Source organism: Corvus moneduloides, chromosome 16, assembly GCF_009650955.1.
Source record: "Corvus moneduloides isolate bCorMon1 chromosome 16, bCorMon1.pri, whole genome shotgun sequence".
NCBI classification, from domain to species: domain Eukaryota; kingdom Metazoa; phylum Chordata; class Aves; order Passeriformes; family Corvidae; genus Corvus; species Corvus moneduloides.
Genome location: NC_045491.1, coordinates 732,211 through 759,311, shown reverse-complemented (window position 1 = coordinate 759,311; position 27,101 = coordinate 732,211). Strand labels below are relative to the sequence as shown.

Below are 27,101 nucleotides of genomic sequence, written 5' to 3'. Positions count from 1 at the left end.
CAGCACACAGAGCACCCTGCTGATGTTTACAGGAGCAGGAGATGCTCCTGCAGCACCCTGGCTGCGTTCAGCCCTGGCCTCACTGCAGCACACATCTCTACAACAGTGACAACTTTCTTACAACGATGTAGCCCAGTACAATGGCACATGTTAAATATAGCCACGAGAGAGCGGGGAGCAGAAAGCCATGAATAACTGTATTGATTGCAGTAAAGAATACCTGGACGTATTTGGAGTGGAGACATTTCCTGATGAAATTCTTTCCATTTGGTAAAAACACAGATGTTGTCTTACACCTTTCCACACACTAAAACAGTAAAACAAAACTCCAGACACTACTGTTAGAGTTCGAGTAAGTATCTGCTCAACTACTGTTGCAGACAGGGACAGAAAATGGATCTTGCAGCACAAAGAAAATTTGATGCTTTGAAACTAACCATAATTCTTAATATCAAACGGAAGTTGAAAAATTTGAATTTAGTTCTATGAAAATTCTAGATAAAATTTCTTGAACATTTTCTATATTTTCACTTTAGGATGTAAAGAGTTTAATGCCCACATTATCCCACATATACAGTCATTACCAGGTACTGTATATTCAGATTATATTGTAAGTGGTAGGGTAGAACAGAATATGACAACAATGCCAGGAGGGTGGCAGTGCAGTAGTGCCTCTTCTGGTCTCAAGTTCTTTAAAATCTCACCATGAGTTTTCACACGTGAATATGTGCTATTCTCAGCAAAACAGCATTTTCCAATGTTAACTGCTCTGTTAATAAATAAAAAAGTCAGATATTCTACACTGACTGCCCAGTCTGTATGTGAAATTCCTCAATACTCTGGCTGAGACACAGGCTAAGGTTGATTTTACTGCCCTGAAAATTCAGGCAGTTACTTTATGCAAGTATTACCGGTTTCAAGAATTCACTCTATTTGCCCACAAATGTTAGGAAACTTCCCCAGAGACAACTCTGCCCCTCCGAAAGGCAGAAGCAGCACTTTTGAGAGTGACCATTTAGGGGTCCACAACAGTAACTTGCCTGCCACATTAACCCTTAACACTCCCAGCTTTGTGTGCTGCTGGTCCAATTTCCCCCGCTACAGAAGCTGACAGGAGCCGGAGCTGGGCGGCTCCACAGCTGGGCCATTTTGTGCCATTTTGTGGCCAGCACGCAGCACTTGGAGCAAAGAGGAACTGGCTCAGCCATGGCCTGGCCTCGGGGGCAGGGTGCCACGAGCACCCAGCAAAGCTGGGCTGAGGCTCCTCACAGAAACCCCAAGGAGGAAGTGCTGCTGCAGCAGCAAGAGTGCAGCACACACGGCTGGGATTCACGGGGGAAAAGAGAAAAACTAAAACCAAGAGTGGTCAAAAGATGAGGAACAGTGATAACAGCGAGGGAAAGGGAGGAAGAGGTAGAGCTATGACATCAGATAGTAAGTTTAAAAGTGGGAAGCTGAGAAAGATTTTTACAGGAAGCACAGATGGGAGCTCGTCTTCTTGAGCATCTACCTGTCTGCAGGGGCTGGCAGAACACAGTGAGGCACCCAACACCAGCATCATCTCCATGACAGGCACTTCAGCAAAAATAAAATCTTTCTCTTCCTGAAAGCTTCAGCTCTGCCCTGAAACATAATCCTGTGCTGTTTGCTTTTCTGCTCGTCTCCTTCCATCAATCATTTCGAGCACTAAGAAACCCACAGTCGTTGCTGTACCCAACACAGTTTTCATTAACGATACCTCTGCTACCTTATCCAAAGGATCAGAATCTCAAAATCTGCATTGTAGGACACATCTAAACTCCCTTTTAAAAAAAGGCCTACAAACACATAACGAGCATGCAATAACCTATATTGCTGCTTTGTTTATCAAACTTCCTCAGGGAATCCTCTGCATAACATTTAGAATCCCTCTGCACAAGACTTTCAGCCATGCATGAATTAGATTTGCAGTGAAAAACTGTATGAGAAACCCATCCTTTTCTCAACAGGCAGGTGAAACAGCAATGTTCTAGCACAGAACAGCTCCCCTATACCCAATAAAACTCTTGCCTTGTCATTTACTCACATTTAAGTGTTCATCTTTCTGTTACCTAAGCAGCAGCATGGAAGGCTTCTGTCACACTAACCCATACCATGTGAAACAGAGGTTTTAAGCAGGTAAGCAATGTTGAAAGTATTTCCAAATAACAAAGTAAGGAGCAAGAGTAATACATCCTAATTTGGGGCTTGGGATCATCACCTTACACACAAGCCTGCTGCAACTGAGACATCAACACCGACACAATGATAGCTCATACCAACTCATTGCTGTAAGACAGTGCTTGCAGTGAGCAGGGTACGTGGGCAGGAGAGTACAAATGAAACCCACAGGTGTGCAGGACACACAGCCTGTTAACTTCAGATGAGACTGGCAGGAAAAATACACAGATGAAGACAGAGGCTACCCACATTGTTATCAAAGCCCAGTTAATTTATTTTTCTGTTCATCATGCCTAGAATGTTTGGGCATAAAAAAAGCAAATTTATTTGTTTTTCCAAAGCTTTTGTTCTCTCTGCTCACACACATGCAGGTGAGACAGTGTTTAATGCCTGCACATGCTCCAAGGAGCCCCTGCCTGAGCAGAGCTGCTGAGGGATGCGATGCTCAGCTGCCCTGGCCCTCCGGGGCGGGTGTCCCGCTCCTGCTGCTGCTGCTGGAGCTCCTGGAGCAGCAGCACTGGGGGCATGGAAAGCCCACTGGCACAGCCTGCCCAAGGCAGGTGCACACAGGTGGAACTCTGATGGGCTCCCCACCACGCCTCTGCAGTGCCAGGCTTTGCAATGTACAATTTTAACAAGGCTGGCTGCTTTTGAGACACTGGGAAGGAGCCAATAGTTGTAACTCTGGTTTTACACGATGACTGAAGTGGCACATCCCAAGCAGTGCCTGCAAAGGACCGTCCGAATGCAGATCAGGCCACAGTGGCCAGAGATCCCGGAGGGGGGAAAGCTGTGCAGCTCCATCACACAAACCCATCTGACAGGAGCTGGAAATAAAGCCTAACACAAGTTTCTCCCTGACAGAGTCCACACCAGCTGTCTTGCTCTCCAGAGAAACAAAACAGGCATTTTTGTATGGAAACACTCTGCTCCTTTGCCTCCTGAAGACTTTTGAAATCACGCACGCTTATTAGTTATTCCATGCAGGCGTGTGAACCTTTGCACTTGGATGTTGAAGGAAAAATTTACCCTTGACATAAAAATCAATCACATTAACAGTGCAACTTTCCGAACTCCTGCAGGTTCACTCCAAAGAGAGCACTAACTCTTTTCTTAACTTTGAATGAGTCAGATAAAGTGTCTTCTCAGGGCTTTGTTTGTAGGAATTAAGCATTTATGTGAGATCCCTGAGAATTTTACGGAACAGCATTTAACAGAAAATTAATGTTCACAACCAATTTTTATTTGAATTTGTATTCAAAACCACAGCATTTTCTCATGGCATTGTAGCAACTGTTTCAGAGCTCCCAAACTTGTTCTCTTCCAAACTAGGAAAATTTGGCAACTCGATCAGAACTTTTGAGGTATTTAAAACAAAAGGATAAAAGGCAATGGGAAAAGTTTGACAAGCTGATGAATAATCAGAAAGCTAAAGGAAGAACATCTTAGCAGAAAATGTTACAAAGAAGTAATTTATTCCTCCCGGAGTAATACGCCTCTATGAGATAAAATTCAATTTTTAAAAGGTTTACCATCCCTGCAGTTCATGGCTGGGTTTAACTCCCATAGTCAGGAAACCGCAGCATTTTGTTGCCAACGTGACTCTGCATTTCTGAAAGCAGCAAACAGCAACATGTACAACCCATGTCTGTAAATCAATCTGCTGGGAGACAAGAAGGGCTAAATGAATTAAAACTCCTAGTAAATAGTATGCTGTAGAATATCTCTTCAAAGATGGATGCAAATAGAGTAACAGGGCTCTGAAGACAAACTGGTAGAGCAATGTAAAGGTAAACTGCACTAAGCACGATTTCAGGAGGTTACAATAAAGCTCTAAGAGTCTTGCAGTCGAATCCAAGATGTTTGAATAGAAAGCGAGCAGCCTGCCTCTGATGTTAGCTCCATAAAAGTCCTAGGACCAATTACCTTTGTTAAAACAGCAGAACAGTCATTTGGAAGAGGCACTTTCCTGAACCATTTAGACACAGGGAGGAAGGGGAGAAAAAAATGAAAATCTGGAAGTGTTTGGAAAGCTGCAACTGAACATTTCTTTTCTAATAAACTGCAGTTTCCTGAAGTCAAACAGATATTTATGCACAAAGCTGCCTTCAAACCAGAAGCACATTCTCCTCTCTGGGTTTGTTTGCTTTGCCTTTTTTACAATACAGACCATCGTTACACGTTACACAAAAGCCCCTGAATAACCCCACTGGGAGTGGAGGCCTCTCTGTGCTGAACATAGAGTAAAGTAACATTCCTGCTTCAAAGAAAACTTACAAGATCCAAAGAGACAAAAGACTCAATCCAGAAAGAAAATGAGGCACAGAGGCCACCAAAGGCCACAAAAAAAGGTCAGCAAGAATAAAACTTCTGAGTTCTGTCCCCTTGTATCCCGTATTACCCCAGCACCGACTGATCCTTTCTCCCACTCCCAGTAATAAACTGTAACATCCTCTGAAGTCAGGAGGAGACACAGGACAGTGAGAGAAGCTACTCTTGCACCGTGCAGAACAAGACTCATCCGTACAGGGTCTGCCTCACAAGGCTGAAGTGTAGAGTTCACTTCTCTACAGGAACCAAGACAAAGATCACTCTATATTTAATTTAACTGAGGTAAAGTTACTACCGCAGAGGTGCTGGACAACTTCACTGAGACCCGAACTGCAACTTGTAACATTAATTTGAAATTCTTGCTAGAACTCAGAAATTCAAGGTTTATTAAATTATCAATGCTTTCGTAATCAAAAAATAATTCAGGCTATGAGTTAATTTGAAATTATAAAACTACAGACTCTTCACACAGTATTAATTTATCCATCTTTGGCTGCTTTATCATGAATAGTGATTGGTTCATTATATATTCTTACCCTAAGATACATTTTAAATATGGTTTAAAATTCTAAAGACGGCATTACCAACTGAAACATGGCAGCAAGAACTAATTTAAACAGAGAACAAATAATGAATACAGTGATAGTTTCTGAAAAATTGCCAGATGACAAAGAAAAACTAACAAGGTCAGGACCTCACTTGCTATGTCATCTTGTATTTCTCCAAGTTTACTACAGGACTTAATCTGGAGCATAAAGTCACATACTTTTCTAACTGCAAACATGTTCTGCTTTCTGAGAGAAGGCTCAGAGGCCACTGCATGCTACATTTTGCTGTCCCACCTGTCCTTTCAATTTTTTCAAGCTAGAAAGATGCCAACAGGCAACAGGAAATACAGGTGCCAAAAAAGTAACTAAGAGTTTCTTTGTGCATCAGGTTTTAACTGGCATCACCCCCTCCATCCAACGTGGTACTTCTGGTAAGTAGCCTCAGCTGAGGTTTCAAAGTTCCGCCCAGTATCACTCAACCGTAAGATGCTCCAATCACTCCTTACCAAGAGCACACTCAATCCTTTCTTCATGAAAACATGCCCTGTCTGCTACTGAAAACCGACTCATACATACAGGGAAAACACTTCTTCAGTATCTCCTAAAAGTAGAGGAACAAAAGCAAGCCAAGAAAGGAGGATCAGCTATTTATCTGACAAAGATTTTTAAAACAGCTTTTAAAACAAAGCTATCATCTTGGTGATACTAAGAAGTGCTACCAATCTTATTCTGGATTTCAGAACCTCAGAGGAAGCTCTCAACAAATGCACTGCAACAATAAAAATGGGCAATTTATTTTTAATATTTATTTATAATCTTTCAGGCAATGCCCAATCACGGCAGGATGCTGCTGCTCACTTTCTGACAGCTTTCTCTAGCAGTGTCCTGTCAACAGCTCCAGAATGGAATTGCTCATTACTATCCTGCAGACCCATAATTCCTCACCTCTTTATCATCTATTTTGCTGATAACTTCTAGCAGACCAGCAGAAGTTCATTCTCCTTTGCAGAAACTGAACTGTTTATCCTCCAAACTCCTGATGACACAAACAAGCACGGGCGGGAAAAACACAGAAATTGGCAAGAGATGAGCAGGATCCCACTACAACCTCTATAACCAAGGAGACTGCAAATAAATACAAGATATTCCACTTTTATGCTGTTAGAAAGGTCACCAGATTACCAACATTTGTTTTAGATAAAGACAGACTACTTCCCTTTCCAAATCTTTACTGCGCTTTCTCTTTCAGCTATAGAAGAAAAATTTGTGCCAATTACATACTTTGTCATGGAGTGAACATGAAACAAAACTTAGTTGGCAGTTTTTGTTATAAATACCAAGGAAAAAATTTCAAAAAGGAAAAAAAGGAAGGAGAAAGAAAGAAAAGGCAGACACCACTTCTCAACTAACAGAAGAAAATGTAAAGTTCCTTTAAAAAAACCTGAAGGCTTTACACAGTTTTAACCCAAAATCAAATGTGACAAGAGCTGTTGGATGTGCTGCAAGAGACTAATAGCAACAGTTTTGTTAAGAATAAAAAGCTGGTTCGTCACAGCAGCACAGCTCTGCACACACCCTGTATCTCCAAACACCTGAGCTGTGTATGAATACAAATTTCATCTTGTTATTTGCTGAAGTTCTTTTTCCTCAAGATTTACTCTCCACAGATTTAGTGTCCTTGTCTTCCTCTGTGCAACAAAACAATGTTCACTGGGAATCTAAAGCTGCTTCATGCAGCATCAAAGTCGTACATCAATCTTTTTATACAGCAACTGGGATGGGCTGGCACCCTGCTGCCTTTCAGGGAGAGCATTCACCCCTTGATCTCTGATTTTCACATGGCAAGAAATCCCCTCCACCATACAGATACGCATATATATGTACATAAGCATATCTGTGTATGTATATGCATACATGTAGATAAGAAGATTTGAGTAAGGGTGGTTGATTTGTCAGCAAACAGGGTGCAGGGGAAAAGCATTTATTCTGAGCGCATTTGTTTATACCATACTGGAGACAAGTGCGTTTCATAAGCAGGGAGAAAGATCCATAAATGCTTTGCATTGGCAAAAGAAGCCTAAACATCAGCTCAGGATGATCTGCCACGGTATAAATGTCACAGCACAGCACACTGCACTGCCTTAGCTCAGGGCAGAGCTGGTACTGCCTCTTTGGCCATGAGAACCAAAACTGAACTTGATTTCGAGCAAGAAATGTTAAAGGAAACATCAACCTGAGCTTAGAGAACAGAATGTCAACTTGGTGAAAGGCTCCAGGTGACTTTGACTGCAGTCAGTCACTACCAATCACTGCTAAATATTTCAGGTCTTACAGCTGTGCCAGACTTTATAACTCAAAGGACAAATGCTGGAGCAAACAAGCCTTAAGGTGAAATCTTAACTCCTTCAGAGTAATAGGTTGGACTTGATGATCTCAAAGGTCTTTTCCAACCTAGTTAATTCTGTGATTTGGTAATTGGGAATTTTCCACCAGCTTCAGAGAAGTTGAGAATTCGCTATATATTGGATGCTGCATATTAAAGGATAAAGGACATTGTCATTTTATTTTAACTCATAAGTGATCTTGAAAAGATAGAAATTAGAAATATCAAGCACAGCTAACAGAAACATTAGCACCATATAAAGCTTCTGCACAGTGATGTGGGGATGAATCACACACAACGTGTCAAGAACAGTACCTCACCTAAAGCCTCCAACTACCTGTCTGCCCTTTGATATTCCAACACACCACAAGCACAGACATGTCCCACTAAGGCCAGAATATTACCCTGTGATACCTGTACTAACTTCCAGTTCCCCTAGAGACTCTAGTCTTCATTTAAGAGAATTCAGCATTAGAAAATTCACCATTTTCCTAAGAAACTCCTTCCCCACTGAATTGCTTTTACTGTTAATACAGTTTATAGTATTTCAAATGCTGTTTGCAACCTTCCCATTAAGGCAAATCATATTGTGCCACCATTGTAGGGCACGAACTGCAGTGCTCTTTGAGACGATGTTGATAAGCCCTCATTCACATTATTCACTACCTGAAAGGACTGTGAGTTCATATCAAACATGAAGCATTTGCCAGGGTCCCTTGCTGCACAAATAAAAGCTACATGCTAGAAACCCGTTTCCAGAGGCAATATGCTAAGCACCAGCTACAAAGACACTCTACAGAGTATGCAAGTGCATAGTGTGAATTTCTACAACCACTTTCTTTTGCTATTGATCAAAGCTGGTCTATCTCTGCAGAAAGGTGACAAAACTGTTACTCAAATGCTCAGAAACAATAAATTATCTTTGTTCAGAAAAGGGACGGAAGAACAGAAGTAGAGATACACATCAGTGAGAATAAAAAATGAAAGGGAGAACAGGAAAATCTGCTCTTTAGAAAGAAGAAAGGTGCGAGCAGAGAGGGAGCACAGACGTGGATATGAAAGCAAGTTTCCATGGCATGCTAAGGGAGAACCCAAACAGCAAGTTCATGTCTGCAGCAGTGATGAGCTGTCCTGCAGGTGAATCAGCCCCGCTGTGCAGGATGAGGGTGGCTGAAGGTGCAGCATTTCCGACCCAGCTGTGGCCAGGAGCACGGAGCCCTGCCTGGGGCCAGCGGCCACTGCAGCTCAGCCTGCCGGGGAACAAACCAGGATGCTTTCCACAAAAAGGGATTTGAGGATAAGCACAGCAACAGAGTTACCAAGAAGTCAGCAGCTAGTAGCATAGTAACAGAAACCAGCTTTATTTAATAATTTAATTTAACAATTTAATTTAATAATTTAATCCTACACAAGTTGCTTCAAACTTCTCATGAGCAAAGTGACTAAAGTTACCTTCCAGTAGCAACTGATACCTCTAAAATCCATGAAACACGCAGTCTGAAATTGTTATTAAAACACGAGTCCTTGCAAACATATGCCAAGTCTTTCATTTTTTTTTTTTAAACTCAACAGCAGGTCCTGCAGCGACAGATAGAGTCTAAGTGGTCAGATTCCTCAAGCTTGTTCTCTTAACGCACTCCTGCTCTCCTCTGCAAACCATGACCTCACCTGCAGGCAAGCTGTGAAAGCTGTCTGAGGTCAGGGCATCCTGGAAGCACCCTCTGCTCCCAGAGCACATCCCCCGCTGTGGCGCAGCTTCACTGAAGATCTGGACATCGTTTCTGGCTTCCCCTTCACACCTACATGGTCAAATCTGCTCTATAAACCTAAAAATCTTAGTCTCACAAGAAATTGCCTAAACAAGGAAAGAATTGCAAGAAGAGTAAGCAGAGAGGCAACTTGACCAGAGTGATAGCAAAGAGCTGCTTTGTCACTAACTACAGACTGCAACCAATTCATAGTTATTTCTCTTTCATCGTGTGAAGAAAGTTTCTTACAAAACTGTTAAAACTAGCACAACCTGTATTTACCCAGAATTAAAACACCTGTAAAGTGTTTCTATACAGTACTGATTTTGATTCTGGTTTGCTCAACTATGAGCCACATAACTGTCCCCCAGAACTGCAGGCAAATGCCTGTTCTCATGGTCACTCCTCCAAGGATGGGACTTGACCTCAGCAGCACATTGCAGCACCCTCACAGCATTTCCATATGGCAAGAAATGAGCTTTTGGCTAATTTAAACATAGCTGGGTAATTCAATAAGTGGTTAATAAACTGTTAACACAAAAGGTATTACTCAGCAAGCCTGTTCAACTTCACAGGAAGTTTCCTTGGAGAGGACTGAGTTGTTTGGTCCACAGATTTCTGCACACAGGAGTTTAAGTTGCAGCTGAGCAATGCCTTGAGTAACGTCTTCTTCTTAATTGTATCACCAGCAAGGAAACACCTGTGTTCATTTTGTTTATTCACCAAGCTCTAGAGCATTAGGGATAATAGAAAAGCTTCTTCTCAAGGACTTATGCTCACAATCAGCAGCTGGAATGGCCAAAGGTTTGGGGGTTTGGGTTTTTTTTCCCCCTTCATACACACACAGAAGGACTACTTAAGGAGATGGGTAATCTTAAAAGAAATATTAGTCTTGCAACTAGGTATGTTCAGAAGATACTTTTCTTTATGCTGATACATGCAAACCAAAGGACTTCATAAATATCTGTGTTAAATCCTTAAAATGCACAGAATTGAAGCAGCATAAGCTGCTTCTACTGCTGGCAAGCGAGCGCTGAGCTGTGGGAAACGTCACCTTTCACTGCCTTCCCCCAGGCTAAGCACAGGTTTTGGGCCACAGATGTGGCAGCTCACAGAAAAATGATCCCGATTACTGATGTAGCAGAAAGAAGATAGAACAGGTTCCATCCACCAACTGCTCCAAAACAGAACCAGCTGCTGCAAAGCAAGCCAGGCACAACCCCAGCCCATGGCACTGGTAACAGATCTAACCATCGCTGTCCAGACCTGGACCATCCATCCCACCAAATCAGGGCCTTTCAGACAGCTGAAGCAGGAAGGTCTCTTCTCTTGGGGCAGGAAAGGTCCCTGCACAACCCACCTGGGTACCTTGAGGGCTGGCAACTGTTCTGTCAGAACTGGCAGCCGACAGTTTTAGGTTGGGCTCAAACGAATTCAAGACTCTGAAATGGAAACAGAGAGAAGAGCTGCCTGCTTCTGGGAACCCTGCACAGGGTGATGCCAGGCACATGACTTACACTAAAAAGCTGTACACAAGAGCCACTTTTTGCACTGCCTTTGCAATAAGAATTTGTCACAGCAAAGTACATTTACGCCATCTCCTTAGTCACAACTCCCCTTAGTCTCCTTACTCCCCAACAGATATTGTGACAAAAAAACATCTCATGCTTTTCTTCAAATACACCTTCTCTTCTGTATTCCTCAGTGAGTCACTTACCAAGTTATGAATGCCCTTTAAACCTTCAACCTCCTTTGGGTGACTGGTCTACCCAGCATAGTCACCCTGTCACTAAAAAATCCCCAAACCACAAAGAGACATGGACGTGTGGCAAACATCACTTCTCAGTGCAGCTTCAATACATGTGTTTGTTGTCTGCCAGGCAGTGGTACACACAAACCTGGTCCCTATCCAGTGACTCAGTGCTTCTGTTTGACTGGGAAGCAGAGACAACCAGCCCCGTGTTTTCCTCCTCCAGGAGGAGGCCACACAAGCAGCATTCTGTAAAGCTGGGAGTTGAATCTACATCCACTTGCTGCCACACAGACAGAGCACCTTTCTTCTAGACCCTGAGGCTTTGTTTAATTTTTCATCAAAGTTAGGTTCATACAATCATAGCATCATTTAGGTTGGAAAAGACAGTAGGATCTTTGAGTCCAACTGTTAAAAACACCATAAACCAGCCATTGAAGCTGGCACACTGTACAAGCTGAACACAAGACAACAACATAAATGTTTGCACTTTAGCCTCACGCTGGCTGATCCCTGCGCTGATCATCACTTATGGGTAATTTGGATATCTCCTTAGGCAGGGATCAATACATTTAAATTAAATTCTAACACAGGTAATCCACTTGAATACAAAGCAGGCATTTTAAGCCCATTCAGAAACCCCACCCATTCCCTCCAAATCTGGCCCAAGGAAGTCCACCAGTTACACACATGACCTCTAAAAAGCTGACTGAGAGAATCAGAGCTGAAGCAAAACGTAACAGAGATGGATTCAACACACCTGCCATCAACATAGTATTTCCATAATGCAAAACTCAGAGTGCAGTCCTCCTGCATGAGCATCCTTAGTAATTCAGCATGGGATGAAATTATTAACACTGCACGAATTTCACCAAGACCAAACAAGGCCAGCAGAATATGAAGAGCCCTTAAAAAAAAAAAAAAAAAAAAAAAAAAAAAAAAAAGAGCTGAATTTTAAGTTCTTATACTCGTAAAAACACTAAAAATGGAGAGCGATTGTTCAATAATTCTACCACTGCCAAGAGAAATATGCAGGGACTCAAGCTGTAACTGCCCAGCACCATCAGTCTCTCCTATCACAGGTAATTCCATTCAGAACACAGAACAGAAATTAAAATAACATTATATATTGGTTTTACAGAATCAATATTTATAAAACCCACTTAAAGAAGTGCTGCTATCAAATACTTTCTTTTTTCTTTTTTCTAGCGACATGGAACACCTTAGGACAACAGAACAACCTTTATTTTAAGACTCTTTTCACTTTAACAATTTAAATGAAAATACAAAGGCTGTATAAAAAACCCACCCTAACACAATGATATTCGTAAGACTATTCTTGACTGATTTTACACCCATGTCTGCCCTCCACGTCCTAATGAAGACACTCAGTGGCTCTGAAGAGCCACAGGTTATTCTCAGTGTGCTGTTTCACTTGAGCTCTTACACATCTGCATCTTCATCCTACAGCAAACAACTGAGCACACTGAAAAAGGTGAAATTTAGTTGACAAAGGTGTCTCAAAATCAGTCCTGTACAAAAATCTCTCACACGTTATGCTTACACAGGATAATGATCAAAGGTGGAACTAACCCTCAACATGAAGATTTTCTAAAAGAATCTGCTACTAAAAGAGCACAAACTTGATGAAGTGATGACTTGCCACATCCTAGACTTGTTTAAACTGCATGCTGTAAAGAAAAATATTTCTAAGCAACACTCAGTCTGGGAAATTCTATCTTGAGCAACTCTTGCTTATATCTGACCACAAATATTTGACCACTATGGAATACAGGTATGCATGCATGCCTCTGTTTGCACACGAGTTGCAAACCCGAGTCCTGAACATGTTTTACTCTAGTAAACAGGAAGGGGAGAAACACAGAAACCACCAAACCACCAACTCTCTACTAAAGAAATGATTCTAACACCTGTGGTATCTCTGTGTTGCTATGAAACTACCATCCTAACCTTAGCAACAGATTCAAACATTTGAGGATACATTTTGCTCTCTGTAGGCAACATAAAACAGGCAAATGCTGCAGAACAGGTTATTTCAAGCCAACAGGAAACAGTATTTCAAACTGGACAACACAAGTTAGGAAGAAAGCAACTCACCAATGACAGCAAGCAGGGAAAACAAAACCACACCAATTTATTCAACAGTGAAACAGTATTTCATAATGGAGTTACTATTTACCAAGTGTGGAATAGAGACCTGAAGTACTTTCCTCACCAGTTACATCAATCCACCTCCTAACCCAGTCCCAGCTGAGCTACTGGAGTCACTGCCAGGGGCTTCCAGCTGGAGCAACCACTGACAAAAGCCCCAGAAACAGGAGGGAATTGTTCAGGGACGAGGAGGAAGTGAGTACACGAGACTGTGTTAAAACTAAGAACAATATACAAACATTTACAAGCAAACAAAACACACAGCACCTCGTTCATTGCCTACCAAAAGCTTGACAGCACTGAAGCTTAGGTGGCAGAATTCAGAGCAAAGCCTGGCTGGTTCTGGTAACTAAACTGGAAACATACCCCTGAGGTTGAATCCAGGAGAGTATGAAATTCAAGGGCTTCCCTTCACTGATCCCTTCCAGGTGACACCCGCTCCACAAACAGAGAGCATCTAGAGCATTTCATGAGGCATTTCACTGGAGCCCTAACCAAGGGGAGCAAGCACCCCAAAACTCACACTCTAGATGCCCACTGCAGCTTCACACGGTGGGAACAGGAAAAGGCCAGTGCAGTCTGCTTTTCTTAGACATCCAGGGATGAAAAAAAACAACTTCAAAAGAAAGCAAGGAGAAAAAATACTGTATTTTTTAACTGGGGCTTGAGGGTGAAATCACTGTTTACATTGTCTGTGAAGTGAGCAGGTTTGAGACCATCATCTCCTAATAAATAGTCATTAATCACTTGCAGTCACTTAGCACAGGAGGTCACGCAGGGGCAGCCTGGCCAGTGGAAATGTTTAATACTGAATTACATTAGAGAGGCTCAGGACAGTGTCATCACAGCTACAGTGCCACCTGCAAAACCCACCCAACTTTCCTTTGGTTTCAGTACCACTGAGACCTGGCCTGGGCTTTGGGGATGAGATGATGTGATCTTGCTATGAAGGCGAGACACAGCAAACGTCAGAGCTAACAACAGAAAGCCAGATGGCCCTGAGCTTATTGCACCATTTTATCACTGTACTGCTGTAAAACACTATCACCTATTTTGATCACATCTCTTATTAGAAACACGAACACAGGGATGATGAGCTGCCTGTAGGGCAGGCTGCACAGGAGTCTCCAGCTCTCTTCTGGGGGGAGCCACCCAGCACATGGGCAGTGCCATGTACTGGCACACGACATGCCAAAAATACAGACAAACACCCTCATTTGTGTGCACAGAGCTGAAGGAGCAGGACTCAGATGGCTTTGCTCAGATGTTTCATAATCCTCCTCCCCCTGTCCTCTACTCAGCAGTTCAGTCAGAGCCAACTACAGTTACAATTATTGCTATAATTATTATTTTAATAAGAACCAATGACTTATCAAAATATTGCGCTGAAGACTTGCACATCTTTTGTTGTAAGACTGCCAAAAAGGCAGTTCATTGCTGAGGTACTGCTCCATGTACTCTGCTAGCAGGCAGCACCTCCAAGTTTCTATTTATGCCACTGAGTGACTAAACTCAAGTGAATGCCAAAACGTAAGCAATTTGAGGCACAGTAGCTGTGCAAAGTATTATTATTCTCCTAGTGTATACACACTAACAGCTTTGTTTACTACATTCACTCCTCTTCTGCTTGTTTGCTTGGTTTTACACACTGTAGGCCAAGTTGCTGAACTTAGAAGCCATAAGGTAGCCACCTGAATTCTTATTTACATATTTAAACAGCTGTCAGGCACCCACAGCAAGTTTTAAGTGCATAAGCAAGCCTGTAAGCATCTAACTCAATATACTTAGGTGCCTAGATTTATCTCCAGCTAGCCAAATGTGGATCTCTGCAGACAAGCTGCTACCTTTCGTGAGAGTATTTTTTTCTCTAAAGCAGTATTAGCTTGATAACAGATTATTTTTTATTTACATGCTTGTTCAAGATGACTCCAATCCAGATCTCTGGTAACGCTCCATTTCTACAGAGAAGTCCAGTTTACGTTTTCATAATTAGCAGATGGCCATTTATTTAGTTACAGCTCCAGGTACACTGCCACACTGAGAAAAAAGTTCCTTAGTTAACTAACAACTGAGGACACTGGCAGCTGTGGGACTCCTCATCAAGGGTGGGGGGCAGTTGTCGCCCTGCTGAGCTCGCAGGTAGAACATGTAGAACTCTACCTGCCTCTGTGACATGCACTTGTGCAATTCTAAAGAACAAAAAAATTCCCATGAAATGTCATTTTTCATGACCCTCTCCCAGGTAAGGGTCAACAGGCTGGATGTAGTTTCAGGGAGCTTGCTTCACTTTAGTCAACACACTCACGACCTCAAACACATTTTCTTTCAAAGAAGACATTTTAACTGAACCGTGTGTGTTCCTGAATCAGAAAGAGTGCAATTATAAAGAACAAAGATAACTAGAAACAGGCTGAGTTTTAAGAACGAAATGAGAGACCTCTCAGAAATTCAGACAGCACAAAATCCAAAACTGACCACCACAAAAAGTCAGTGAACAGCATCAACTTGAAGAAAAATACTCAGATTCCACCAATATAACTGAACCAAAAAAGCACATCTGAAGGGCAAGCAAAGGCTGCAGCATGAAGCAGGAATGAGTGTCCATGACTCATTCAACCAAATCCAAGTTAAACTGAAGTTTGCAGTGTCATTCAGCTTTGTAGAATTGTTTTAAATAAGCATCCCACTTACTCTCTAATAATAGAACAGCAACAGAACAGTAGCTTGAAAACAAAATGTATGTGGGAAGCATTCACGATCTGACCTCAGAGTCAGCCACACACTAGTGTGAAATCTTTTTTAGCTAACTTTTTAAATTAACCAGTATTCATTTATTGGCTTAATTTCATCACAAAAAAAAAAAAAAAAAAAAGCAGCAAATTATAGACATGTTATAAATAGTTTGTCCCTTGGAGAAATTCTCTAATAATCTCTAAAAATAAGAAGTCACATGATTTCAGTGTCCTGTACAGACCCTTTCAGTACTCAGCAAGGTTACACTATATATGTTTAGGTAATGTTGCTCAATTTTTATATCCATACAGTTATAAAAGCCTGGTCTCTTCACTTTTAGTGCATACTCACACTCAGTAAAGCATTCATAAAGCTGTATTTGATGTAAAACTTGGGAATAACTCCACAGGAAGCACATGGCCACAAGGCATCAGAACCATTTTGTGCTTCCAAGTATACTTGGTCAAAACCAGCTGGGCAGCCAATTTATAATGCTAGCCTCTTGCTGCATTCTTTCTTGATCCATCCACGCTAATGATCCTTAGACTCATCCCATCCTTAGGCTGTACAGTGCCCATCACAGAGGAATTCTGACTGGAAGTCACTGAGGAGGGGTTTGTGGAAGTCCTGGGCTGAACAGGTGATACTGCAAAGTTCCATTTGTGACTCTTGTTGACTGCTAGCAGCTATAACTTGCTATTCAGCCTGTAAACTCTTCAAGACAGGGACCTTTCCTCACATGTGTCTGTGAAGCTTCTGGTGCCCAGATGGTGCCATACAAATGAACAATAATTATATTTTCATGTAGACCATTATTGTGCATAATGTAAATTACTTTCACTGATCCAAGAGGAAATAATTTTCTCATTTCGAAATGAAAAGAGAGAGTAAAAATAATGATTACTTGTTTGATGCTAGTATTATAACAATAATTACATTTGTGGGTCCAGAATCCCCAGCTGGTCTGTACTGACTTTAATGGAGTTATACCAATGCATGGCAGCTGACAAGCTCCTGGTCCTTGCTGAAGATCTCAATTGCTTCACAAGAACAGATTCCTTCACAAGAACACTGCTTCCATGAAGGCTGGGATGTTAATCAAGCACACTTTGCAGACTTGGCCTCTGAAGGAACGGATTCCTACATGCATGGCAGGTACCTGAGCATCACTGCCACGGCCCCCTGCCTTGCTGGCCCAGAGGAGCAGGCTTTTGTACAGATGCACACTTCAAAAGGGCTGAATTGCCTTCTGGACACACTCATCTCTATCCATGAGAAGGCCTCAGGCCCCACATGCTTGTGAGATTGACCCCAGGCTTAAGCACCCAAAAGAGGACAGCCATAATCAGCAGCACCAAATATGAAAGCAAAGAATAAAGTTGGGACCTGCCAGGGCCTGGCTCCACTGGAGGAAAGAGATAAAACACACAATTATCAAGACCAAAGAGGACTAGTATGGAGCACCAATGATTGAAAAACCCAAAACTACATGTCACCCTTAGTTATGTGGCCCTAAACACTGTGCTAAAGATGTCAAGAGGTTACTAATGAGAGTAGACAACCAGGACTTTCCCCGGTCCCACAGAGCAGTCTCCCATTCAACATGTGCTCTGTGGAACAGCATCAAAGGCCTACCATTACTTAAAAAAACTGAAGGACTGAACTTCCAAGTCTAAAAATCAAACACTTGAAACTGCTAGTCCTGAAACTCTACTCATATGAGCAGTTATAAGCACCAGAACCCGTGTGCCCTCTGAGCGTCCGCACAGGGATGCTCCTGCATCTGCTCGAATCAGACATCCCATCAGCCATAGCCAAAAGAAAAAAATACAGGACATTGTATTCCAATTAAAGAGTCACTGCAAAAGCCTCAGGAAAGTGCCAGATTTAATTTTAACACTGTAAAGAAAAATTAGGAAGTATTTAATTGAAATTAATCCTTGAGGTTATAAAATTTGACTGTTCCCACAAATTAAGATCACTTCATGCTTTCATTGTACTCCTGGTCCTTCAGCAAGCACTAATACGATGCCATATCACAGATCACAGACTTCCAATGCTGAAAGGAAGAAATATTTTGAAAAATATTTCTGAATAGAGCCAAAACATGTGGCAGGTAATGAAGGCCTTTTACACCAAAAAGTACCCATTTTGCAATAGCTGATGGGAAGTAAATGGGATTTGTACATCCACTGTACAACAGCTGGTCTTCTCTTGCTAAAAAATTAAAACGCTTCTATTTCAAAGGGAACATCTGCAAAATCCCATCACACATTAAGGAATTAAAAAAAAAAAAAAAAAAAAAATACACCAGTGGCCTGAAAAAGGCTTCCGATGCATTTCATATCATACATTCCCACATTCCTGCAGAGAAGATGCTGAACAAGGGAACTGCTGCAGGAGACCAACAATCTACTCTGGCTCTAACACTCCCCTTAAATGATGCATACATTAGTTCTCTTACTGCAAAGATTTGTTTGTTTTGTTAACGGGTGCCTTGTTAAGTGCTAAGACTTTGTAAAAATCATTATGCAGCTTCCAGCTGCAGATGTATTGTCTCCCCCTTTGCCATTACTAAATGATGAGTTGTCTCCATTCTCCTTCTCGATTGTTATTAAAACCGTAGTGCAGTACGATTAAGCTCCTGATAATAAGTAGAACTGTACTTAACAGTCAAGTCAGTACTATGGACCCATTCTCTTACAAATATATCATTTTTGGCCACATAGTAGCTCGATGCTAATAATTTTATTCACAACACAGGGTACCTCAACTAAGGTGTTTCGCTAAGCCCGGTGTACTAAAACTAGAGAGACTTAATTTCCAGAGATTGATTCACTCTGGACTGAAGTTTAACACACAAATGATTAGCTCATATTAAACTTCTTTGCACCTCTCAGGTCTGGAAATTTTTTTGAAAACTAGTTTTCCCTCATTTCTTGCATTCAGATTAAATTACTGAGGCCACAGTTCTACATCAACAAGCTGCTTAGAGGGGAAGATATTTAAATAGGTACTATTTGGTTGTGTTTACCTATATGGAACCTATACATCCACTGATTCAAGCAAAAGGATAAATCAGGGGTGGAATAGTTCCTTCTTTCTTGAAAACTCATTTGTTTTATGAAGCTTAACAGCTTATTTTACACTTAAGTGCAACTCTGTAGAGTGAACTCCCAGGGACCACAGTGACTCTTCCAGCAGCAGCACAACTCCTTGCCCACGGCAGAGGCACACCCGCAGCCACCCCAGTGCAGAGCTGTGCTGCAGTGCTGGTGCTGCACTGAAAGCTGTGCTCCATCCAGAAACTCACTTGTCCCACACCTCCCACACGATGCTCAGCAGAGGGTAGGTCCGGTCTGTGTGTTTGCTTCTGGCAAAACAGTGCTGGGAATCCACCTGCAGAATCTAAACATTCCAGGGGCAAATGCACTTCAAAAGAAAACTCTCGTTTCCAAACCTTAAAGAATCCCAAGCTTTTATATTATACACAAGGTGAATTCTGCACTGGTTTTAGTTTGGGGAAGCGTTTGGACAATGCTGGGGGAAATAACTGATGGATGAACCTTAGAGGAAGTGGAGTAAAGCCTCCTGGGTTTTCTTTGCTGTATGAGTCCCCTGGTGTTTTCCAGCTTTAGAGTTGCTGCTTCTTTGCTTTTAGTTACAACTGACCACAGTTTTTATAATCCTTAGCGTGGAGCAGAGCAGCCCCTGGATGCCTTTCCTAGCTTCAGTAACCAACAGGGATTACAGAGTTTAGGCACACATTGTAATTACTTTTTGCACCTTTAACCTGGCGGAGCTCAGCGCGCATCACCAGGAGGTGACAAGGAAGGAACAAGCAAGAAAAACTGGGCTCGAGTACGTTCAGCTGATCAACCCATGGAGGCCCCAGCCTCGCTCTCCACATTGCCAGGAGAAGATGAAATACCACATTTCCCCCTACAGATATGAAATTAAGGAGCAGCACTGGTGATCCTCAGGACTGCCCTCCCTAGCTTAACTTTTGCTTGGAATTAAAACTGCTCACTGACCCCAAACAGACTTTCTTTTCATTCTACAGTTCTCAACATTTTGAGCTGTCGATATATTTGGTTCCTCTGACAGTTTCATGCTGAAAGAAACATACCATTTCTTTAAAAGAACACACAAAATTTCAGACTGAAGAAACGCTTTGATCCCACACCAGCAGGCAAGAGCTGTATTTCACCGAACTGACACAGTAACAGGCACTGGCATTTCTGCTTTATGGCAAAACAGGCAGCAGTGAAAACCCAAGGCTAGCAGGAGGCACAAAGGAGCAGCACGTACCCACAGTCAGGGCCTTCAACACCCAATTCCACGGCAGGGCTGCAGCTGGGCAGCACAAGCACACCCCTGCGACACACATCTGCCTGTCAGTGCAACACCACAGCAGCACATGCTTTGCTGTCACATCCCTCTCATCCTCAGCAGCCCCAAAGCAGGGATTTGCATCCCATTTTCCTCCCTCTGAGCTCCCAACACACATCATCCACAAGCCCCTTCCAGCATCGCTAGCAGGCTGCAGTAAGGAAGCCCGAGACTGAGCAGTATGCTTGCAGTATTTGCACAAAAAGCTGTAGCATGCTTTCCAAAGATAAAGACCCTTGCATAAAAATCAACCCATTCTCAGAAGGGAGCTTAATTCTTCTGTGCTTTTGACACTTCAGTTAGGCTGCATGAATAAAGCTCGTGCAAAGGGTGCAGCTGCAAGAACAGTTGCAAGTACCCACTGAAATCACTGCTAATGACACAGTTGATATTTCTTTAGAAGTATCTATAAGCTGGTTTAATTAAATATGGAACAACTGCAGGAAACTGCTTATGACTAATGAAAGCTCCAGATGTGACTGGTCAGGGGAGCTAGCACAGTAAGTGGTTTCAGTTGCAAAATTGCTCAATTCAAAATTGTTTCTTCCTGCCAAGTTGGCAATTCCCGTTCAATTATGCACAGGTACAGTGGCAACCCTTTTACTATGGTACAATGTTATTTTATCTACCAAATGATAGTGCTTATTACATGTATCTGATCACATTTAATAAAAATCTAAATATCTTTTAAACACCTGGTTCAAAGGACTGTGTTTCTCTTCCACAGACACAAATTACCAAATCCTCACACCAGTTATGTCCAACTCAGTAAAGTAAAAGAGGCACCCCCATTTCAGTATTGTACACAGGGCTGAGACAAATTAAAACCAAGATAAATAAAAGCACTGTAGCCTCATATGGCAACTTTCAGACATACCTTTGAAAAGCACTGTCTTCTGCCAAGTGTCCAAAATCTGGTTTGCACAACTATTTAGTATAAAGGCTCTTAGAAGGGTAGTTAGCAGGACAAGTGAAAAAAAGTGAAAAAAACATGATCAAGTATTACGTCCCAGAAAAACATTTAGCAACCTTTCAAAAATATACTCCTCAAAACGTATTAAAACATGCCATCCCATTCACAGACCAAAGACACATTGAAATTAATACTATTTTTTGGTTAAAATGCAAGACTGAGAAACTTTTGAAAAATCCTTGGGGGGCCCCTCAGATACACTTAACCCAAGCCATGTGGATATAATAGAACTACTGTATTCACACCAGCCAGCTTCTCTAACAGTTGCAAAACAATTTGACATACACAAACTATGGGAAACTTGGACTGAGAAGGATGCTAACTTTGCTTGGCTATTACATAAATTGCATTGTAATGTGGAAACAAAGCAACAGGAAAAAAATCTTCTTTCATATAGATTATATACAATTCCATTTATCAGAGATTTTCCTTGTGAACGGAGTCTGAAATTAAGACTGGCAACTTTACCTACCAATTTAAGACAGGTGCCAAGTTTTTAAGGCAGAAGGCTGCACAAAGCCAATTTCCCTATCACTGTTCCAACAAGCACACATTGCCATCAATAGATGGATACTTAAGTGTGAGGTTTTGTATTCTGACAAAGTAATTTTAAGGATGGCGGCCACTTCCCAGTGTGCAGGTTAAGCGAAGCCACAAGTACCACAAAGTCATCTTGAAGAAGCATTGCCCAATCACCTCTTGACAAAGCACTTCGTTAAGTACGCTGCCACTTGCCTTGAGCATTGTTGCCTTTTTTTTCTGATATCAAAGTCAGGCACTGTGGCACAGCCCAGTGTGATCCATACCAATCATTTAGATAACGAGGGGAAAATTGGTGCACTCAGCATGTGTTTTAAAGCATGTTTTCTATTCAGAACCCCAGTGCTCCATCTTTAGGTCTTTGATCAAAACTGTATGCAAAAGGCATGATTCATAACTGCCAGCATCAAAATACTCATATTCTGTGTCTGCGTGTGGCCAGCATGGAAACAATGAGCTCTCGACCCCGAACTCGGCACTCGTTCCTGCACATCGGGTGCAAACTGGATACACGGCCAGGACAACTGCTAAGAGTACCTGTTCCAACACAGCCCAGAGCCCACAGAAGAGGATCATTTCCTAGAAAGTCTGGGGAGCTGGGAAGCAGGGCTGAAGCTCCAGGTGCAGCCTGCCCTCTCCCGGCCCCCTGCCTGCCCAGGTACCAGCGTCCGCCAGCCTCGATAACCCACAGCAGAGAGATCAAGGAAAAAAGCTGGAGAAGACTGAGAGATGAAAGAACAAAAGACTAGATGGACAGGAAAAGAGGCAGAGGGCAAGGTGCTGGAGGAAAAATAGTGGAGCCTAAATAGCTACATTTATGAACACAGCAAATACCAAGACAAGATTATGTGTACAGACAAAATCTGAATTCAGTAAACTAGAATTTTAATTTTCACATCTAGAAAGTAGAGCAGGATTTGCACACAGTGGGTGGGTACGTACTACAAGCTGTCCCAAACGTTAGTGACGGGGTACTTGTATGCTAGGAGCTCAGCTCTTTGCAGCCTTTCGAGGCCAAACCACTCACTGTAATTTACAGGGGTAAGTCACCTCTGAGCCCCAAGTTCTTGCCTTCTCTCTCAAGGATGTAAACAAAAATACAGAAACTGACAAAACTAAGCATGCACTTTGAGAGGCATCACTTACTTAACATAAGCCTACTGCTGAAAGAATAAAGTAAAAACCAAAGGAAGCTTCTCTTGAGCTGAAGAATACTAGTGCTATACATCTGAGGTTTGCAAGAACACTATTAATTTGCTTTTTCACATGCCTAATAGAAAATTCAAAAACAGAAAATTCGAAAATAGAAAATTCAAAAATAGAAAATTGTACTGGCAATAGAGCCAGATTTGCAATCCCTTGTGGTTTCAGGCCCGAGTAATTTGAATAAAAACTGGGGAGTTTGCAAAAGAACGTGGTAAGAGACAAGGTCCTCATCCTGTGTGGGCACAGTTCAGTGTTCCTGAGTTGTCAGCGGTTAATAAAATGATTGCATTACATTTCACTGCCCGTCACCTCCTGGGTCTGTCAGAGCTGTGCAGTAAAGAATAGCGCCTGTGCGCTTTTCAGGGTGAAAAAAAGCCAAGCAGCACTAAAACAAACCCCTAGGACAGTGTGGGGCAGGCGGCTCTCCCGCCAAGTTCGGGGATGCTGGGATGCCAGGGGATCCCGCGGCAGGCAGCGCCGGGAATGGGACGAGAGACGCCTCTCTCGGGGAAGGGAGAGGATCCCGCGGATGCATTTTCTGGCTGCGCACCGCGGGCGCTCCCGCCGGACCGGGGCAGGACCGGCCCCGCAGCGCGGCACCTGCGGGAGGCGCCCACGCGGGGAACGCGAGCCCCGGGGCGACCGCGCCTCGCTCGCCCCAACTTCCCCGCGCCGCAGTCCCGGCACGAGTGAGGCACCGCCAGACGCCGTGAGACGCCGCCGCTGCCGCTCCCCCGCCTACCATCGCCTTGCCGTGCGGGGCGGCGGGTCCGCGGCGCTGCGCCTGCCCCCGCTGCTCTCCGCCGCGGTCTCGCTTCTCGCGGCCGCCGCGCTGCTCCTCGCCGGCGTCGAGGGAGGTGAAATTCCAGACGAGGAGGGTCTGCAGGAGCAGCACGGTGAGCGCCGCCACCAGCGCCGAGCGGGAGCGCCGCGCCAGCCGCCGGGCGCACGGAGCCGCCACCATCTTCGCTGCTGCCGCCGCCGCGCTGCCGAGAGCCGCCGCATCCGCCGCGGCACCGAGTTTTCAGCCGGGCAGAGCCAGACGTCAGCAGGAGGAGGGCGGAGGTGGGGAAGGAGGGAGGGGGGGAAGGAGGAGGAGGTGTTCGCGGCGCGTGGGGATGGGGGAAGCCGGCGGGGAGCCCTGGCGGCGCGGCAGCCCGCGGCCCGGCCAGCCCGGGGCCAGGGTGGGGTTGGCGGAGGAAGAGGAAGGAGGAGGGGGAGGAGGAGGGGGGTGGGCTGGAGGCGGAGGAGGAGCGGGGGCTGCTGCCGGCGGCGGGCGGGCGAGCCCCGGCCCTGCGCGAGGGGAAGGGGCCGGAGCGGGGCGGGCGGCGGCTCCCGCGGGCGGGCAGAGGCAGCGGGGAGGGGAGAGGAGAGGAGGGGAGGGGAACGGAGAGGAGAGGAGAGGAGAGGAGAGGAGAGGAGAGGAACGGAGAGGAGAGGAGAGGAACGGAGGGGAGGGAAAAGGAGGGGAGGGGAACAGAGGGGAGGGGAGGGGGCGGCGGCGGCGGGCGGGCGGCGACTGCCATCTTCTGAGGGAACGCGGCCTCACGGCCGGGCCGGGCCGGGCCGGGCCGGGCCGCACCTGGCGGGCGGCGACCCCCGCGTGCGGACCGGGCACGGGCGAAAAGGGCCCGAATTCCCCGAGGCTGAGATGATGGGGGTTTTTTTCCTGAAGCAAAAGGGTCCCCGGCAGCATTTCTCTTCAGCGGAATGAGATCGAGAGCAAGGTGTAACACCTGCACAGGTTTGCAGGGACCAGGCACAAGGCGACTGTAGCTAGATGCCCAGTGTCTCAAAAAGTGAATATAACGGACGAGTTCAGTTGCCTTTTTCTCCCATACTGGTATTGGCTTTCTAATCTGAAAGATCTCATTATCTGATGACAGGACTGAAGTAGGCAGGTTTTTTTTTTTTAATCTGCCTGCACAGTGCCTCTTTTTCTAAGCCTAATTCCACTTTAAAAACCAAATCCAAAGGTAAAAAATACTATCTCCTGGTAAGAACAGTTGCTTTTTTAAATGACAGCCAGGTTGGATTTACACAGACCAGGGAGATCTTGTTTCCACTGGAAGCGCTTTAGTTTCTTATCTGAAGAAAATGAAACAAGTAGTAAGATTCCAAAGCATCCTTTATTAAAGGAATTTCCTCATGATCCAATGAGGCTAGAAATGAAGTTTTACAGGAGCTATCCTTCGTTGCAACATTTCACAAGCAGATGAAGTATAAAGTGTCAGTTTCAAAGAGTGCTACACTCTGCATATTCACTGCGAGGTGTGTCTCTAAAACAGAGAGGTCAGAACACATCCTTAGTAACTTCCAGGAAAGTCAGCTCGGAAAGGCTCCTCTGTGTGTGACAGCAGAGCATCGTCTGGCTGACCTCCTGTTCATTCACTGGAACCGTGTCCCATTTTTGCCAGCTGGGGTGATGGCAGAGAGCCTGTCATAACAAATTTTGACAGTGTCAGGCTTCCACACCAGTTGCACATGCATCAGATTTGCTGGTCCCACAATACAGTGAAGTGAGCTGTTAGAACAAAGAAATGAAAAAGACTCAAAGTGTTCCTGAATATTCTGACAGACTCTGCACAGCTCAGGAAGATGATGGATAATTTTGTATTCCAAACTATCAGATAATTGGGCATTATAAACACAGTCAAATTTGCTGACAAATACAAGATAAAAGCATCTTCCACTTGGGATTAAATGCTTTTCTCTTCAAAAGGAAGTTGTGGTCTTAGCAAGTGGTTGCTCCCTGTGGCCTTCCCTTGGGCTTGTAGATGGCAGGAAGTGCTCATGGTGCCAGAAAAGAAACAGACTCTGAACAGGCCAAATGACCAAGAGCTCTGAAGAGCCTCAGGACCTGATTCCGATCCTGCACACCTCACTGGGAAGTGGGAGACACATTCCCATGGATACCCTAAAATAGCTACAAGCCCTACCAGCAACATCCAAGGCAGGCAATACTTCAGCACAGGACAACACTGCTTTCTATAAAAGGAGCACAGCAGTAATTGTGATGAACTTGTGATCCATGGTTCTTAAAATTTTTATGACCTATTGGAAAATTTTCTCCAGATTTTATGGGGAAATTTTTATGCTGGAAAATGTCTCTGGATGTTGCTAATCTCTGTAATATAATTACTGTGACTGATAGGGCAGTGAGGAACAGCAGTGCATGCTCAGTCTCACACTGAAAGCCCTTCTGGAGAGAAGATTTGTATCCAAACCACAATAATTTATAGGCCATAAAGATCTGAGCCTTCAGTGTAAAGTCAGCCCTGTGTATGGGTGGGAGCCCCAGCATGAGACACTTCTGCACTGACAGAAAAAGCAGAGCAGACAGAGGAGCAGACTTCTTCTCCTTCAACCTCCTCCTTTCCCCATATTTAGAGATGTAAAATCTGGAAAGGACAGTGCAGTAGGTATGGCATTCACTTTTAAAACTGCAGTATAACCAATGACCACTAACTGCTCAAAACATCCTTCTTCTGTGCTAAAGAAAACAGCCAGATAGAAGGAATTTAGCTAATAATGTCTTTTTTTTCTTGTGTGATTCAAACAAAAAAGTAAAAAGGGCAAGGCTGAGCATCTTGAGAATATGAAAAAAAAAATCACAGAAACTGAAGAAGTGAACTGTACCAATCCAAAGAACAAACTAAATCAGAAATTGCATAGAAGTTAAAACCATTAAATTAATTTTCTTATTATAACATTTATGAATAATGGCAGCTTGATTGAGCTGTGTTGCATCAGAAGATATTTAATCAGGTCACACAGAGGACACTTAAGAGAGTTACCACTGAAAATTCCCCATGTTGCCCATGTTAGGTGAGAATTAGTATCTAGCACAAAGTATGTAAGAGAAAAAACAGATTTGATTCTTACATAAGTATTATGTTGGTTGCACATAACTGTCAAAGAGATGGTGTTTTAAGCAAGGGTAACAACTGTGACTTGGCTAATTTGCTCTAAAATCCTAAGAGATAATTGATTTAAATATTTTTTGCTACTGCACAGGTATGTAAATTCAGTGTGGGTGCGTTTGAGAGATGGAGGGTATCAATCTTGCCTACTTAAAATGATGTAAAAAAAGAACCATACTCAGTTCCATTTTAGTCTGATCTAC

General features: G+C 43.6%; 1 protein-coding gene across 4 annotated transcripts in view; it reads right to left on the bottom strand.

Moving 5' to 3' along the window:
• XYLT1 (xylosyltransferase 1) overlaps positions 1-24,189 on the bottom strand; it is a 169,091-nt gene extending 144,902 nt beyond the window's left edge. The window contains exon 1 of one of the 4 annotated variants that reach the window (XM_032125607.1): positions 23,718-24,189. In XM_032125607.1, the coding sequence (XP_031981498.1) occupies positions 23,718-23,939 (222 nt within the window). In that variant the 5' untranslated portion in view covers positions 23,940-24,189. The remainder of the gene's footprint in view (positions 1-23,717) is intronic. The other 3 variants (XM_032125609.1, XM_032125606.1, XM_032125608.1) reach the window with 3 other exon arrangements.
• Between the last annotated feature and the right edge of the window lie 2,912 nt (positions 24,190-27,101).